General features: G+C 38.8%; 2 protein-coding genes and 1 non-coding gene across 3 annotated transcripts; all 3 read right to left on the minus strand.

The window, feature by feature from the left end:
• Positions 1 to 4,345: 4,345 nt before the first annotated feature.
• On the minus strand, positions 4,346 to 7,691 carry CUNH17orf98 (chromosome unknown C17orf98 homolog). Its single transcript, XM_015814770.1, has 3 exons — positions 7,485 to 7,691; positions 6,083 to 6,182; positions 4,346 to 4,525 (listed from the first exon to the last, which is right to left on the minus strand). The coding sequence occupies exons 1-3, from the start codon at positions 7,689 to 7,691 to the stop codon at positions 4,368 to 4,370; spliced, it is 465 nt and encodes a 154-aa protein (XP_015670256.1). The 3' UTR covers positions 4,346 to 4,367.
• A 2,192-nt stretch (positions 7,692 to 9,883) lies between these two features.
• Positions 9,884 to 14,651, minus strand: RPL23 (ribosomal protein L23). The gene is made up of 5 exons (XM_015814766.1): positions 14,584 to 14,651; positions 13,768 to 13,851; positions 12,460 to 12,588; positions 11,348 to 11,461; positions 9,884 to 10,009 (listed from the first exon to the last, which is right to left on the minus strand). The coding sequence occupies exons 1-5, from the start codon at positions 14,594 to 14,596 to the stop codon at positions 9,927 to 9,929; spliced, it is 423 nt and encodes a 140-aa protein (XP_015670252.1). The 5' UTR covers positions 14,597 to 14,651; the 3' UTR covers positions 9,884 to 9,926.
• On the minus strand, positions 12,660 to 12,793 carry LOC114922499. The gene has a single exon (XR_003810412.1). It is a non-coding gene; the product is annotated as a small nucleolar RNA SNORA21 (small nucleolar RNA).
• Positions 14,652 to 15,146: the final 495 nt, after the last annotated feature.

Genomic DNA, 15,146 nt, shown 5'->3' on the forward strand with positions numbered 1-15,146 from the left:
ACTTTAAGATATTTGGGTTTGGGGAAGATGGATAGATTATATGCTTAGAGTTTATATGTTTATATGCTTATATTTGATTGTTTTTATTTGAGTTAAAGTATGTTTATACTTGATTGCTTTATATTTGGGTAGTAACATTTAGACTTGGGATGATGTGTGTTTAACCCTGTAATCAGTTCTGGGAAGTCCGGGGGGGGGGGGTGAGAGGGAGGGTAGAAATAGAAATAAAATAATTTTGAGTATTAATGTAGGAATGAGTATTAAATTAGGAGTATTGATGTATGGAGAAATATAGAAGGCACTCGGTTAGCACCCCTAAACCGTGTCCGAAGGGAGGGAGAGGAGAGATAGGAGGGAAGTAGGAAGGTAGTGGAAAAGAGGGCAGATTCGGGGAGGGGGTGCTGCCGAGCTGATGCTCGGTTAGCACCCCTAAACTGTGTCCGAAGGAAGAGGAGAGGGAAGGAGGTGGGATGTGTAGGAAGGTTGAAGGAGGAGAAAAGAGGGTGGACGCGGAGAGGGGGGGTTGCCGGGCTGTTTTGCAATATTAACGTTTATGTTTGTATGTTAAAATTAGTAATACTAAAGTTGTATTAATGTATGTTTATATTTGTATGCGGGGGGATATTTCAAAATTAATAAAAAAATTTGGGAAAAAAAAAAGCATAGAACCTGGGTTATTCCAAAGTATTATGGAACAAACACTGAGAAACATTCCCAGCATCTGCCCATATTCTGATGATGTCCTGATCATGGGGGAGTCAGCGGCGGTCCTGGCAGAACGTCTCTGTGCAGTACTCCAACGTTTCCGCGAGGCAGGCCTAAAACTAAAAAAGGAAAAGTGCCAGATCGGCATGGAATCCACAGAATTCCTGGGTTTCCTCATCAATGCTGCTGGAATTCACCCATCTGAAGCAAAGCTAAAGGCAATTCAGCAAGCCCCCACACCTAAATCCAAGGGGGAGCTACAAACATTCCTGTACTTGCTCAATTTTTACCACTCTTTCTTGCCACATAAGGCTGCCCTGGCAGAACCGCTATATCGTCTACTGGATAAAAAAGTACCCTGGGTCTGGTCGAGCACCCAAGACAAAGTGTTCAAGGCGGTAAAATCATTGCTATCCTCGGACTCCGTCCTAGCTCATTTCAACGAAAACCTACCAGTAACACTAGCCTGGGACGCTTCACCATATGGCAGTGATGGCGAACCTTTTAGAGACTGAGTGCCCAAACTGCAACCCAAAACCCACTTATGCATCGTCGAGTGCCGGGTGGGTGTGGCCCATTGGCTGGGTGTGGCCAGTTGGGTGGGCGTGGCCCATTGGGTGGGTGTGGCTGCGGTGGTAACGACAGACTGGGTGGGACTAAAGAGTTCAATCAATCAATTCCAACTTTGCAAGATCTTTTTTTTTCCCGCGAGAAGTTGAAATTGACTGATTGAACCTTGTTTTTTTTTGTACATGGCGGAGGCCTAAAGCGAAAAGGTTTTATTAAACCCAGCTGAAGGCCTAGGACTGGGGCGATGGCGCATGTGCCCACAGAGAGGGCTCTGAGTGCCGCCTCTGGCACCCGTGCCATAGGTTCGCCACCACTGCCATATGGCCTTGGGACAGTACTAAGCCACAGGATGCCAAATGGTAGAGAGGCCCCCATCGCATATTATTCTAGAACGTTATCATTGGCTGAAAGGAAATATGCCCAGATAGACAAGGAAGCCCTCGCCATAGTGGCTGGCATTAAGAAGTTCCACGACTTCTTATATGGACCTTCACCATCTTTACAGACCACAAACCTCTGCTGGGTCTCTTCACTGCAGACAAACAGACACCGCAGATCCTGTTGCCACGAATATTAGATAGTCCATTTTCATGGCTACATAATCGTACCGGCTAGTCCACAAGCCGGGTAAGGAAATGGGCCACGCCAATGCTCTCAGCCAACTGCCTCTACTGCAGACTGATCTGGACCCAGCCCCAGCTTGTCATATCTTGGCGATCCAGGACCTGCCTGAAACACCCCTACATGCAGGGGACATTGCAGCTGAAACCACCATGGACAGAACCCTTAGCCGCATTCTCAACTGGGTGTTAAATGGATGGCCAGAGACCCGGCCAGGCCCTGAGTTCCATCAATACTCTTCTCGGAAACACGAACTGTCAGCCCACAAGGGATGTGTGCTGTGATGCAGCAGGGTCATCATTCCACCCAGTCTTCGCTCCAGGGTGCTGGATTCCTTACACGAGGGGCACCCAGGAATTGTTCGAATGAAGGCTCTAGCCAGGAGTTACTTGTGGACAAGGACATTGAAAATCAAGTAACAAGTTGCCAGGCCTGCCAAGAAATCTGACTGGAGATGCCACAAGCACCAGTATACTGTTGGGAGACCACGCACGCCCACGCACGGGTGCACATTGACTTTACGAGCCTTTTCCAAGGGCAGGTGTTCCTAATTGTAGTAGACAGTTATTCCAAGTGGGTGGAAGTGGCACCAGTCTCATCGATGACAACAACCAGGGTCATCATTGAGTTGTGCCGACTGTTTGCCACACAGGTCTGCCAGATGTAATAGTGTCCAAAAATGGGACCCAATTCACAGCAGGAGAGTTTCAATCCTTCCTCAACGCCAACATGATTTGGCATGTAACATCTGCTCCATTCCACCCTGCGACCAACGGTCAGGCTGAACGAATGGTCAGGACCACAAAGGAGGCACTCAAGCGGATGACGACTGGGGACTGGAACCACTGCCTGGCAAACTTCCTCCTGTGTCAACACACAACTCCCAGTACAGCAACAGGTCGCAGTCCAGCGGAGCTGAGGTGGGGCCGCTGGCTCACCACGAAACTGGGCCGACTTCACCCAGAGTAGCGGTAGAGACGGCTCAGCCGAAGCCCCCCAGGAACTTATAGCTGGGTGAATTGGTCTGGGCCAGGAACTATGGAACTGGGGCACCTTGGGTGGCAGCTAGGATAACTAAGATAATGGGGCCCTTGTCATACGAGGTTATTCTGGGAAATGATCGTATGGTCAGATGCCACATTGATCAGTTGTGGCATTGACAGGCCGGGCCAGTCCCGGGTGAGAATCCCGAGGTTTTATCAGACACACAAGAGAACTGTTTTCCTCTGAGTTTGCCTAAACCACCCATGGCGCTTCCGGGGAAATGGAGGTACAAAGGGCCGTAGAGCCGCCACCATTCTCGGGCGACCAAAATGGCCATCACGACTCTGTTCAACAAGAGAGGGATAATACTCCACTTGAACAGGACTCTCCAATAACATTACAGCGGCCCACCAAGATCCATGGAGTATATAAAGTAGTGTTAAGCCCTGTAAAGTGAAACTGACTGTTAACTCCAACTGTTTTTGGAGGAAACTTTGAACATTTATATTCGGGCGGGCTTTCCATGTTTTGTGATTGGTTAAGGCCCTGTGGGCTCAGAGTATAAATTACAGGAAATTGCCTGCAGTTCCAGTTCCAATTGAGTCAATAAATGATGTAGTAAGTATGCTGGTCTGCTCCTTGCCTACTGAAGCCCACTATACAATACCTAGTGTTTGTGATATTGCTATTACTACTAGAGATATGGCTGGTATTTCTGTTTATAATTTTGGAAATGATTCTGTGTGTCTGCAATGGTGGTTTCATAGCCGCAATTTTAACATTAACCTAATTTGTGTTCCATGAAATTTAAATGGCCATAATTACAAATGTAATACTGTATGATTCATTTCCAGTGTGCATGCTTGATGCATATTGTTTTTCTTTATGTATTAAGCAGATCTTAATGTAAAAAAAATATACCTCAGATTCTACAAATAGGCAAGTGATATATCTGCCCCTGCCTCTATAGTGTTATTTCTGAATCACTATTGCCTGGTCACTCTAGTACACAGATATTTTCCTATCAGAGTTCATATGTATGGAATAGAAATGACAGGAATGAGAAACGGTTAGATAGCTAATTAAAATGATTCAGATTTGCTGTTCAATGCTCCTTGAAACCCAAAGCAGTATAGTTATATGCTTTAACATATAGTTAATCTGAACACATTTTCTGCCCCGAAAACAAAAGTCACAAAGCACAAAATATACAATTGTCACGGGCAGAATTTTGGTTTATATTTTTTTCCTTCCCCATCTTGGACTACAATAGAGCTTTCATCCTCCCCAAAGCATCACATCTACCATGCCCAGTTAGGAAAATGCTGTCCTAATGTAATCTTCTGCCAGAATTTCCCTTCTCCACAAGCAACAAACTGTTAAGTAAGAAATTAAAAGTATTTTATTATTTTGGAAAAATCAAGAACAAAACATATGAAGAGCATTTAAGTTAGAAGAAGAGACAGATTGATATAAACTGATGTTTTTCAGTGGATGGGGAGCCATGTTACTTCACCAAAGCAAGAAGAGCGTGTGCGAAGATCAGGAGTATTACGGCGATAGCCATATCGCCCATTCCAACCTGTTGCTGGCTTTGCACCCATCAAGTATAGATGGTGACCAGCCACTTGCTCTGGAGAGTGACCTGTATAAAAATAAATACTAATGATCATCCATCCAAAATAGATTGAAGTATGTTTGGAAAGTGCAACCTGTATACAAACACACACCATTATCTTCAATACCTGCCTTCTTTTTCTTTTACTTTGCATAACCTAACTGCCCTATCAGCAATGGATTATTGTATCCTAAATTTCTACTCCCCCCCCACCATTTCCACTCTATAATCCCTCCAAAGTACATTGAAAAACACAAGTTAAATTTCATTTCTGTGACCTTCATTGGGAGAACAAGCAGAGATCATTATGACTAATCAGTATTCTTCTCCACTCAACCGAAAAACAAAGAACATTGATTGATCAATGCCCAATGTTGCAAGAGGCATGCGAGTGGTTTGAAGCTTCATTGCACATGTGCAGGAACTAGGTTGCATGTATGAAACTATCCTCCCTCCCCTGCCTCTGCCACCGCCAGTCCATAAAGGGAGAAAGGCTGGGGACTGCTGGTTTAGAGTATCAATCAAATATGGCAAAAAAATAATAATCTTAAACTTAATCTATTTCTAAATAACAATCAATAATCCTCAGTAAGAATGTGTGGAATAGCAGCTTCAACTTACTGTCCAGTTCTGGACAGAGTCATTAAAATATTAATACAATAATAAGCAGATACATGTGTATTATTTTGTGATCATACAATGTTAATTTTAAGAACATTATGTATCTTAAATTTCTTTTTCTTGTTGCTATAAAAATATTGAGAAAGTTTACAGAGTCCAATGCAATTAAAACATGGCAAAATTTTGTTTATTCAGAAACTTGAGAAAAAAATCTCATCTTTTAAAAACCCTATACTACAGCCCTTAGTGACATGAGTAAAAGGAAGCAAAGTGGGACATTGGCTTATAAAGTTAGAATTGGGAGTTTCCTCTGGGAATAATGTTTTAAGCCGGGGGTCCTCAGGGGTTTTTTTTTTGTTGTTGTAAAAAATAGACAAAGTAACATCACTCTCAAAATTTGCTGTAGCATTTGTTCCCCATTTTGTTCGTGCAAACCAGCAAATGGCTAGTCCAGGAAAAGCTGGATAAGTTTTTGTCAGTATGTTCAACCAAAGAGGGCACACTATCAAAACTTCCTCCATTTTGTTCTTTCTCTTAACAATACAAGCCTTCAGCAGGCAAGTATGATTCTACAGTATAAAAGAACTCCTGTGATACACAGATTAAAATTAAGTTTCATTTGCAAGGGAGGAAATTATTCAAATTGGCTTTTCATTTTAAGGAGTTATGATGCTGTATTTTTGTTAAGCCAAAAAGAGTCTTCTGTTCCTAATAGTATATGAACTGTCTGCCTATTACTATTCTGTTTGGTATGCTCAATGTTTATTTTAAACATGGAGTTTAGTTTAATATATTTATGTATTTATTAAAATACCTAAACAATAGCTTTTTCACTTGTGCCATGAAATGTAATTTCAGTATAGACATTATCAACATTCCTGAATTACTTTAAAAGTTTAGAAGATAAACAGCTGCTGGTGAAATGAAAGATAGAGAAAGAGATGGGTGCAACACTTTATTCACCTGCTCCTGCCCAGTTTTTCCTGTTCAAATACCTCTGGCCTGGCCCATAGATATGGAAATAGTCCACTATCCACCCATCCCTAGAGGTGCCGCCACGAGTCTGTCAAACAAAAGAAAAACAAAGCCCAATTAATTCAGTTTAAAAACAAATGAATATGTAGTGATGGTAGATATTCAGAGTATGAGAGAGAGAAGGCTGGTTTTAATTTTTATCATTATGGAATATTTTTTCTTAAATGTGAGGCAATGGGTAATATCTAAAGTGAGATCATAAAGAGAGCTGTGACATCAAGTGTGAAGACCAAACATTCTAAGAAGAAAAAAATCAAATCTTAATATTGGAAACAGCATAGCATTTACAATTAATAACTTTCTAAAGTGTGTGTTATGAACCAGTTACCAGTCTGGGCTAATCTCTGTCCAAGGAACAGACCATTATTGCCCACCATTTCCCATCTCTCTTCTGAAAAATCAAGAAGCTGTGTGCAAGAACACATAAAAGAAGAATATTCTGTACTATAAGTTAGGAGAAATCAGCATCTGAGATTTTGGAGGCATAAACAGTTTTTAATTGGGTTTTCTTCTTATTTAATAGGGGTTATCTTCTGAACAAATTAAATTTATGGTATCCAGTTATGGTATCCAATTATTCTAGAAACCTAAATAAATTTGAGAAGATTTTTGTTTTTAATTAAAGAAAGGAATGTGTTACTCTGTGGATTATCAGAGTAAGAGGCCAGCATTTTGCAGCCAGAATCATATTTCTTATTTTGATAGCCAAGGTAATAATATATAGCTGAAGCTATATTTTTAGAGATTTTGTTTTGAGTTTTAGGTATTCTGTGTTGGGTAGAGTTCTACTTTAAATATATAAAGATTTTCTCTGTCCAGTCCTATCTAATGCCAGGGTGGTGTTCATCTCCATTTCCTAGTTGAGGGAGCCAGCATCCCAAAAACCTTCCATGGTCATATAGCCATCATGACTATACACCCAGACTCATGGAACAGTTACCTTCCCATCAAACTGGTACCTATTTATCTACTTGCATTTGCATGTAGATAAGTTGTAGGAGTTGTGCCAAGAACAGCTCACTTTGTCATGTAGGGCTTCGGTCTCAAACCAACAGTTCGACAAATCCAGTATCTTAACTGCTAGGTCACTGCGCCCCACCCACTTTACATTTATTAAGCTATTCAAATATTTCATGTATCTTTATTTGACCCATTTCCCACAGAAATGTATCAGAAAATTGATTTCAGCAAGTTTTAAAGTATCATGTTGTCTACAAGTCTTTGGAATCTGGACTACGGTCTAGCATATTAAATTGCATTAAGTTATATCTCTTAGCCCTGCTGCTCATCTACTCTATTGCTTTCCATTTCAACTTTCAAATGCCATTACCTGCTCTGTCCTTTTTAGCAGTGATTTGACCACTGGAGATGAGAAATAGCTAGCAGCATGGATATCTAACTGAGCATTATAAGGTGGCAATGCAGACCACAACTTGGGCAGGATGTGGGCATAGCTGCTACCAATGGTGTCCACTGCCACACCATCAAGGATGAATTCCTTTTGCTTTTGTAGACATCTCCGTGTAATACAAGCCATAATTAGAAGAGAAAAAGCCAACTGTCACACTAAACTGTACTAATCTCATATATGCTACCTCTCCTAGCAACTCTCATTATTACCCTACTAGAGTCTCTGTGATGTTGTCAACAGAGACAATTGTTCCCTAACAACGTGAAGCTGGCATAGTTTTTTCATTCGTGCAGTATTTATTTTAGTATAGTTCATTACTCCTTAGTTTTACATTGTATTAATGAATCTACCATAGTTCCTGCACAATAGAAATCTTTAAAAACTTTTACTAATCCACATTTAAGTAGGATTCCTAGTTTAAATTTTTTTCAACATATAACTTGCCCTTCTACCCTTGGAGAATTTCCTTTAGTACTGCACAGCTCACAATTCCTTATACATGAACTGTAGCGCAAGGCAATCTTTTTAGATATATTTATGGAACATTCAAAAGTAGTACTGTAGCCTAAAAGAAATGAATAACCAGTCCCATACTTCATTCATGTTTGTCAGTGAAATCGCTGAGACTGAAAAATGTTAAGTTCCCACTTTTGAATAATAGTGTAGATGGTACGTAGAAAAAAGTACATAACACCTTCCTGAATTATGCCAGGTTCATGTAATATATATAACTGACACTATATTTGACTGCAATTCAAATGAGGTATTCTTTTGTTCTTTAAAACCCTCCAAAGATTATGTACTGTACAATGCAATAATCATTCATGTATTATGAACAGGAGCATATTACAATTCAATTTATGGTTGTATTGTCCTATGCTGGGTAAACTGTTCAATATTTTTTTTAAAAGATCACATGGGTGTATCCATGTTAACCTTTCTTTCATTTAGTTTGCTGAAATGATACAATCTAGTCAACTTTACTCAGTGGGGAAGGCAGGGGCAAAGACAGCTCAGTCAGCATGTCGTTGCCTATCCTGTATAACCTGGAGATATGCCTAGCACAAAAATGTACTGTATCTAGCTGGAGCGTGAGGACCCACAGCTGAGTTCACAGCTTCTTTAGTGAATCAAACAATGTTATTGAAGGAGTTAGTGTATCACTGGACAACTGCAGACCAAATAATTCTTCTCTTTTTTTGTACATAATCGTAGTTACATATATCTCTTCTGTGTTTTAAATAATAAATTACACAAATGTTTCTCCTTTATCTATTTCTAACATTACAACATTCTAAAAGGTGGACCCTAATGTTGTTCAAACTCAAGAGTTCATAATAACAATAATAAAGTTGGAAGGGACCTTGGAGGTCATCTAGTCCAACCCCCTCCTCAGGCAGGAAACCCTATACCAGGGGTTGGCAACCTTAAACGCTCAGTCACTTTGACCCTTTTCTCACAGAAAACATTGGGAGCCACAAAACCCTTTTGACATCTAAAATGAAGATAAAACTGCATATATCCTTTTTTACCTTTATGCTATGTATAAAAAAACTATAGTGTGTTGCATTTATGAAATCAATAAACTGCTACAAAGAAAACAATTTTTTATGCCGAAGAGGGGGAAAAAACTCTTCTCCTTCATCCCAACAGGTGAAAACAATTTTAGTAGCTTATCTACCATCTTTAAATACAGCATAATTATCCCCATACCTCATCTATTAAAAAAAATATCAAAATATTTCATTAAACGTTCTTTACTAAAAGTCCAGTAAGGACAACATATATTCATATCTTCTCTCCGATCTTCTGCTCACCTGGCCTCACGGTGTTTTCCAACAAGGTGACACACATTATTGGGCTGGCTCTCTCCTGCCCTTGGTCTGCCAGTCCTCTTTCCCCACTAAGTAAGTAAAAGTGTGTCTTTGTGTGTGTGAGAGAGCTGCTGCTTTCTGCTGCGATGCAGCAAGGGCAGGGAGCCCGCCCAATACTTTTGTCAGTTTGTTGGAGAACAGCTTGAGGCCAGCTGAGCTGAGCAGATCACAGAGAGACAGAGAGAGAGAGAGAGCAAGTGCCTGTCTCTCTCTGCAAATGGTGGAGGACTGGGAGCGGCAGTAGAAGGCTGAAAGAGCCACATGCGGCTCCAGAGCCACGGTTCGCTAGGTTGCTTCTCTATCAAAATGGATTTGCACCAAGATTAAAACAGCACATCAAACAGTGTGAGCTTTTCTGATTCAATATTCTGTTAATAATATCCAAGCTAATTCAGAAAGTTTGTTTCTTTCCCTATAATATAGAAGATATTCACATCACAAAATCTTGAGCCAATCATTTTTATTTGATTTTTACAAACAAATATATTTATGCGATACTGCCAGCATTGGAAGCAATTCTGGGCCAAAGATCTGCACACTCCTTGGCTACAGGGCCTGTGATAGCAGAGCCTGGAAAAATAAAGAAAAAACCCAGAAATGTTACTTAGCAGTAGCAGCCCAATACCATCATAAAAATAAATATCTACATTTATGATTAACTGGAAATTCTTTATAGACATTTTTGCATGAAACAGAAAATGCATGTTGTGGTTTTGGTTAGAGAAGTATTGGAAAATAGAAAATGAGGGGCTTACTATAAACATAAAGTAAGAAATAATGCTGTACTTAATATTTGCTGCAAAAGAAATTGTAAGCTTTTATTTTTTCTTTTTAATTCTTTCTTTCTACACTTTTGCTTTTCTTCTGTTTTCTTTCTTTGTTGCTTGCTTCTGCTCTTTATTAGTTTGTGCTAGTTTTGTAAAACCTTAATGAGTGCCCAGGACATTTTAATAAGTCATTCTATAGCAATGAGACCACTCCAGAAAAGGACTAGCTTCACATCCATGTCCTTTTGATTTCTTATATCTCCTCCCAAGTTGTACACATGAACCAAGCAAATGTTATCTGGGACAATTTAACAAGTATACAATATTGACTCAAGCCATGGAAAACTTTACAAATCAAACCCAGCATTTTAAATTTTCTAGCAGCCAATATAATGACCAGACAATCAAGTGTTATAGTGCTGTAATGATACCCATTCACTAGGGTTCTGGCTTTTGAATTATGTACCATCTTATCTTCAGAGATAGGCCCGTGTATATATTACAGTCCAGGTAGGCCTGCAACTAACATACTAGCTAGACAAAGACTGTCATATCTCCTGCCTGCTCTCCAGCAAAGCTCTATGTCCAGGAAATCACCAGGTTGCACTCCATTCCAAGTACAACTAGAACTCTCAGTGAGCTGGAATGTTTCTGGACAAAGAGTAATTATATTGGAATTTAGCTTCAGCTTGCATGGGCCTGTCCAGACTCTTACATCTCCAATATTTCTGTAACATCTTCAGCAATCTGGATACTGATGTATAAATAAATATCACCCACATATAGGTTCTTCATTTCAGACCAATAGAGGACCTCTCCCAGCTTCCTAGAGGCTTAATTGAAACAGTTAAGAACTGAGCTTTGAGACATGTCATGTTGGAGAAATGATAGGATTAACTGTTTATTCCCCATTACTATTGTTTACAGTAAAATATCATAGCCTGGCATGGATCCAGACTGGAACAGATCCAGCCAGTTCATTTCATCTAAATCCTCTGTAATTGTATGAAGGACTGATAAATAACTAATCTGTGAATTACAATTCTTTAGTTCACTGGAATAAGTATTAACACAGACGGAATATTTTTGCAAGAAGCAAAATATAATTTTTTAATTTTTTGGTTCCTTTCGGCGGCAATACCTTTCATTTCTCCCTTGTTGTTTACAATCACTCCTGCATTGTCTTCAAAATACAAGAATACCCCATCTTTTCTCCTGTATGATTTCCGCTGACGAATCACAACTGCTGGATGCACTATGAAAAAGTTCAAAATCAGTAGTTTAGTATACAACACCTGAAATTTGAAATTGAGCGTTGGTTTCTTTAGAGTTATAAAAAGGAACATGTTGCAACTGAAAACAATCAGATCAACCTTATTAAAATACATATCATTTCAGCATAGATAAAACCTAAAACCCCTAAATGCATGTGTCAGAAAAATTAGAATAAAAAATATGTTCCAAGTAGTATTAAATTCTATGTCAACAACAGTTAATTTATGTGCTTACACCATTTAGTAAACAGCACTTTGGAAATACTTCACTCTGAAGAGATCATCTCTTAGGCCTCTAGCTATGGTTCTGGTGCTCAAACAAGATTTCTAATAGACAGAACTTTATAGTAAAGTATATGATTTTATATTATTATAAAATATTCACCTTTTGGGGGGAAATTAGAAAATAGAATAGTCTTTCCTTGTCTAGTACCTTTGTTATGGACTACAACTCAGTCAGCCCCTCTATTCTGGAAACTGAGAATTATTGTTTGAGGAAGATAGAATAGATATGCACCACTTACAATATTCCTGGCATAAATTATATTCCATTCTGGCCTAAATTAATGTACTCTGCTAAAATACAATCTAAACTGGATAAACTATAGATTGATTTTCCCAAAGGAAAAATATGTTTTTCTAGAATATATGAATTGAGAAGATGGAAACACAATCCGATTCATAAATTAATTCAAAATGAACCCAAACTAGATTCCAACTTAGGTGAATCATTTAGGGCAAAAACACTTTATAGTTAAGTTAGAACTAATGTAGATCCCATCAATATATTTACTACAAGGATCACTAAATCCAACCCTCTCACCTCTAATTATTTTTAATGCTGAAAATGTTAGATATAAGTAATGATTAGTAGATTGTAACTGTAGTTTCTTCCAACTGCTTTTCTCTAAAACTTGCAGTCCCAAAATAACGAAAACAAGATTGTAAATCAATATACCCTGTTTATTCCATCACTCACCCTTCTTTCTCAGCTCTGGCTTGCCTTTCTTGACAGTAGCCATTACCATGTCCCCCACACCTGCAGCTGGCAGTCTATTCAGACGCCCCTTAATTCCCTTGACTGATATTATGTACAGATTCTTGGCTCCTGTGAAATAAAGGGATTATTGCTGTTAGTAAACACTTTGTATCAAAGTTATAAAGGGAACTTCTCCAATTTTTTGTTGCATCACCGATTGAGGAAGAGCAGCACAAGCTGTAACCTCACCCAAAAGTAATGCTATTTCTTTACCCTTCCACGACAACTCCCTGGGCCATTGGAAAACAGACCCAACAAGTGCTTTTTGAAGGGAAAACCCATTGCTTCTAGTCTGCATCACTTGTTCTTTTAGCATGACTGCTATGGCTCACAATTGAACTTACTAGGATTTTTTCCCCCAGCTGAACTGGATAGGGATAATGCCAGAGTTCTCTCCTCTTAGATTCTGAACTGTAAAAAGTTAATTCAGGGAATGACAAGCTTTAATATGTACTAGAAGGGAGGTAATAATTCAAGTGAATACACTACTTTCAACTTATATATGGCAATTTTAAAATGGCAAAACTCCTGCCTGCTTTATTTATCCCATTACAATACTGTCACAATCAAACTTTCTCACCCTTTTTATGTAGAAGGCTGGCTACCTCACTCTTCTACGGAAAATAGCAGTTTGAGAGTTTGTTGTTTTGATAACTGATACCCTTTCCTCAGAGTAAGAAGTTAACTCTCATAAATATTAGCTTGTATATTTCCCACTTCCACTAGAATAAAGCACCCAAACATCACCTAGTTCGAATTCAACTAAACTGGACTATTTCCATTCTATGGAGAGTAAATTTGTTTATTGATTTGTTTATTGATTTGTGCAGTAACTAATGGAACTAAAGAATATTTCTTAATTTATATAATACATTTTACCACCTAGGATGGACAAACATGATGGACAAACAGAAGCTTCATCAATTTCAGAAATACAGTCCATTGTCCAAACGTAGAGGAAACATTAAGTTTGATCTCCTACCATGAATGTTGCAATTACCCACAAAGTTTAAATATTCACCAATCCAATATTCAGGATATTAGAACTAGCATTTTCCCATCTACTTCAGGACTGATTATGCTGCCTGTCTTACCCCACCCTAATCAAGAAATTGAGTCTGAACCCTGTTACTTGTAAGCTGCTCTTGGGAGCTCTTTTGGCTAAGGATCAGTTTAAAAGTGCTTTAAGAAAACCCCCAGACTTGCTGCCCATAATTATTTATTCAAATTAACCCAATTAAGACATACCTGTATTGTCTGCACAGTTGATAACAGCTCCCACTGGAAGACCAAGTGAAATACGAAATTTCGCACCAGACGAACCACCACGTCCTATTAAAAACGCACAGGAGTTTTTATTAAAACAATAAAAATATGCCAATATTTACATTTTGATTTTTGAGTCTTAAAATCAGGAATTTTCCCCCCTCACTTACTAAGAAATAACTGTTTTACTCTACTGATTTATGAAGCCTATCTAATCTCCATACTGTTTTTTTTTTAAAAAAAGGGGGGGGGATTGCATATCACTCATCACCCAAATGGGCGAAGCATAAATAATTCATTTATCCTCTCAAAGATCTAAGGCAGGGTTTCTCAACCTTGGCAACTTTAAGATATATGGACTGCAACTTTCCACGCTGGTTGGGGAACTCTGGGAGTTGAAGTCGACATATCTTAAAACTTGTTAGTTGTGAAATACTAATCTATGGAACTGCAATAAAAATAACATAGGGGATGATGGCTGGCCAGTATTTGGGGCACGCCGTCTGGAAAAGATTACGTCGCAAATATAATATAGTAAAATCCTATTAAAGCAGCTGAAGTTACAAGTTTACTGCTTTCCAATCAACTTCTCACCTTCCCGCCCTCCTCAATGGTTTTCTCCAATCCCACGAACCCAAAAAAATTATTTTTGAGCTGGATCGTCGAAAATACTCATCTCGTCAGAAGCCTAACTTTCACCCATCAATAATGCTTGATAAAAAAACCCTAATATCTTTCCAAACTAGAGCGATGAAGGAGGATTCCCTTCCAGACATCTCGCGGTTTAACAGGCCTTACCTCGCTTAGACATCTTGCTCAGGAGGCAGGAAAAAAAAAGAAAGAAAGCGCAAGGCTTGCCGGGATAACTAATACGTTTTCAAACTCCCATGTCACGTGAGACGACATTCTCACGTGAATGCCGTAAACGAATACAAAATGAACTCTTACTTTTTTTTAAACGGCTAAAGTAATATTAAAGTAACTGTTAATGGTGAATTTAGTCAGAGGTCTTTAGGGATTTTTTTAAAAAACAATGTTTGACTTAGTAGTTTAAGCCTGTAGATTCAAAGAAACGCCCTCTTTAAGTAATTTTAATTAGTCTCCAGTCTTCCACATAGGGCGATTCTGTACATGTATTCCGAGCTTAATTTTATTTTAAAAAGAATATTCAAACTGAGTCGATCATTTAATTATTAGAATCTTGATAAAAGTGCTCCTAAACATGTTCGGATTTAATTCTAATTACTATTTAATGCCAAAAAGAATACCTAAACTAATATTTTACAAAAAATATAGGGAACACTCTGACAGCTTGAAGATCAACAGTACTGCTATTGTACAAATTTTTAATATTTTGAAAA

The sequence above is a fragment of the Protobothrops mucrosquamatus genome, unplaced genomic scaffold (genome assembly GCF_001527695.2).
Source record: "Protobothrops mucrosquamatus isolate PMUCROS unplaced genomic scaffold, P.Mucros_1.0 scaffold283, whole genome shotgun sequence".
Classification (NCBI taxonomy): Eukaryota; Metazoa; Chordata; class Lepidosauria; order Squamata; family Viperidae; genus Protobothrops; species Protobothrops mucrosquamatus.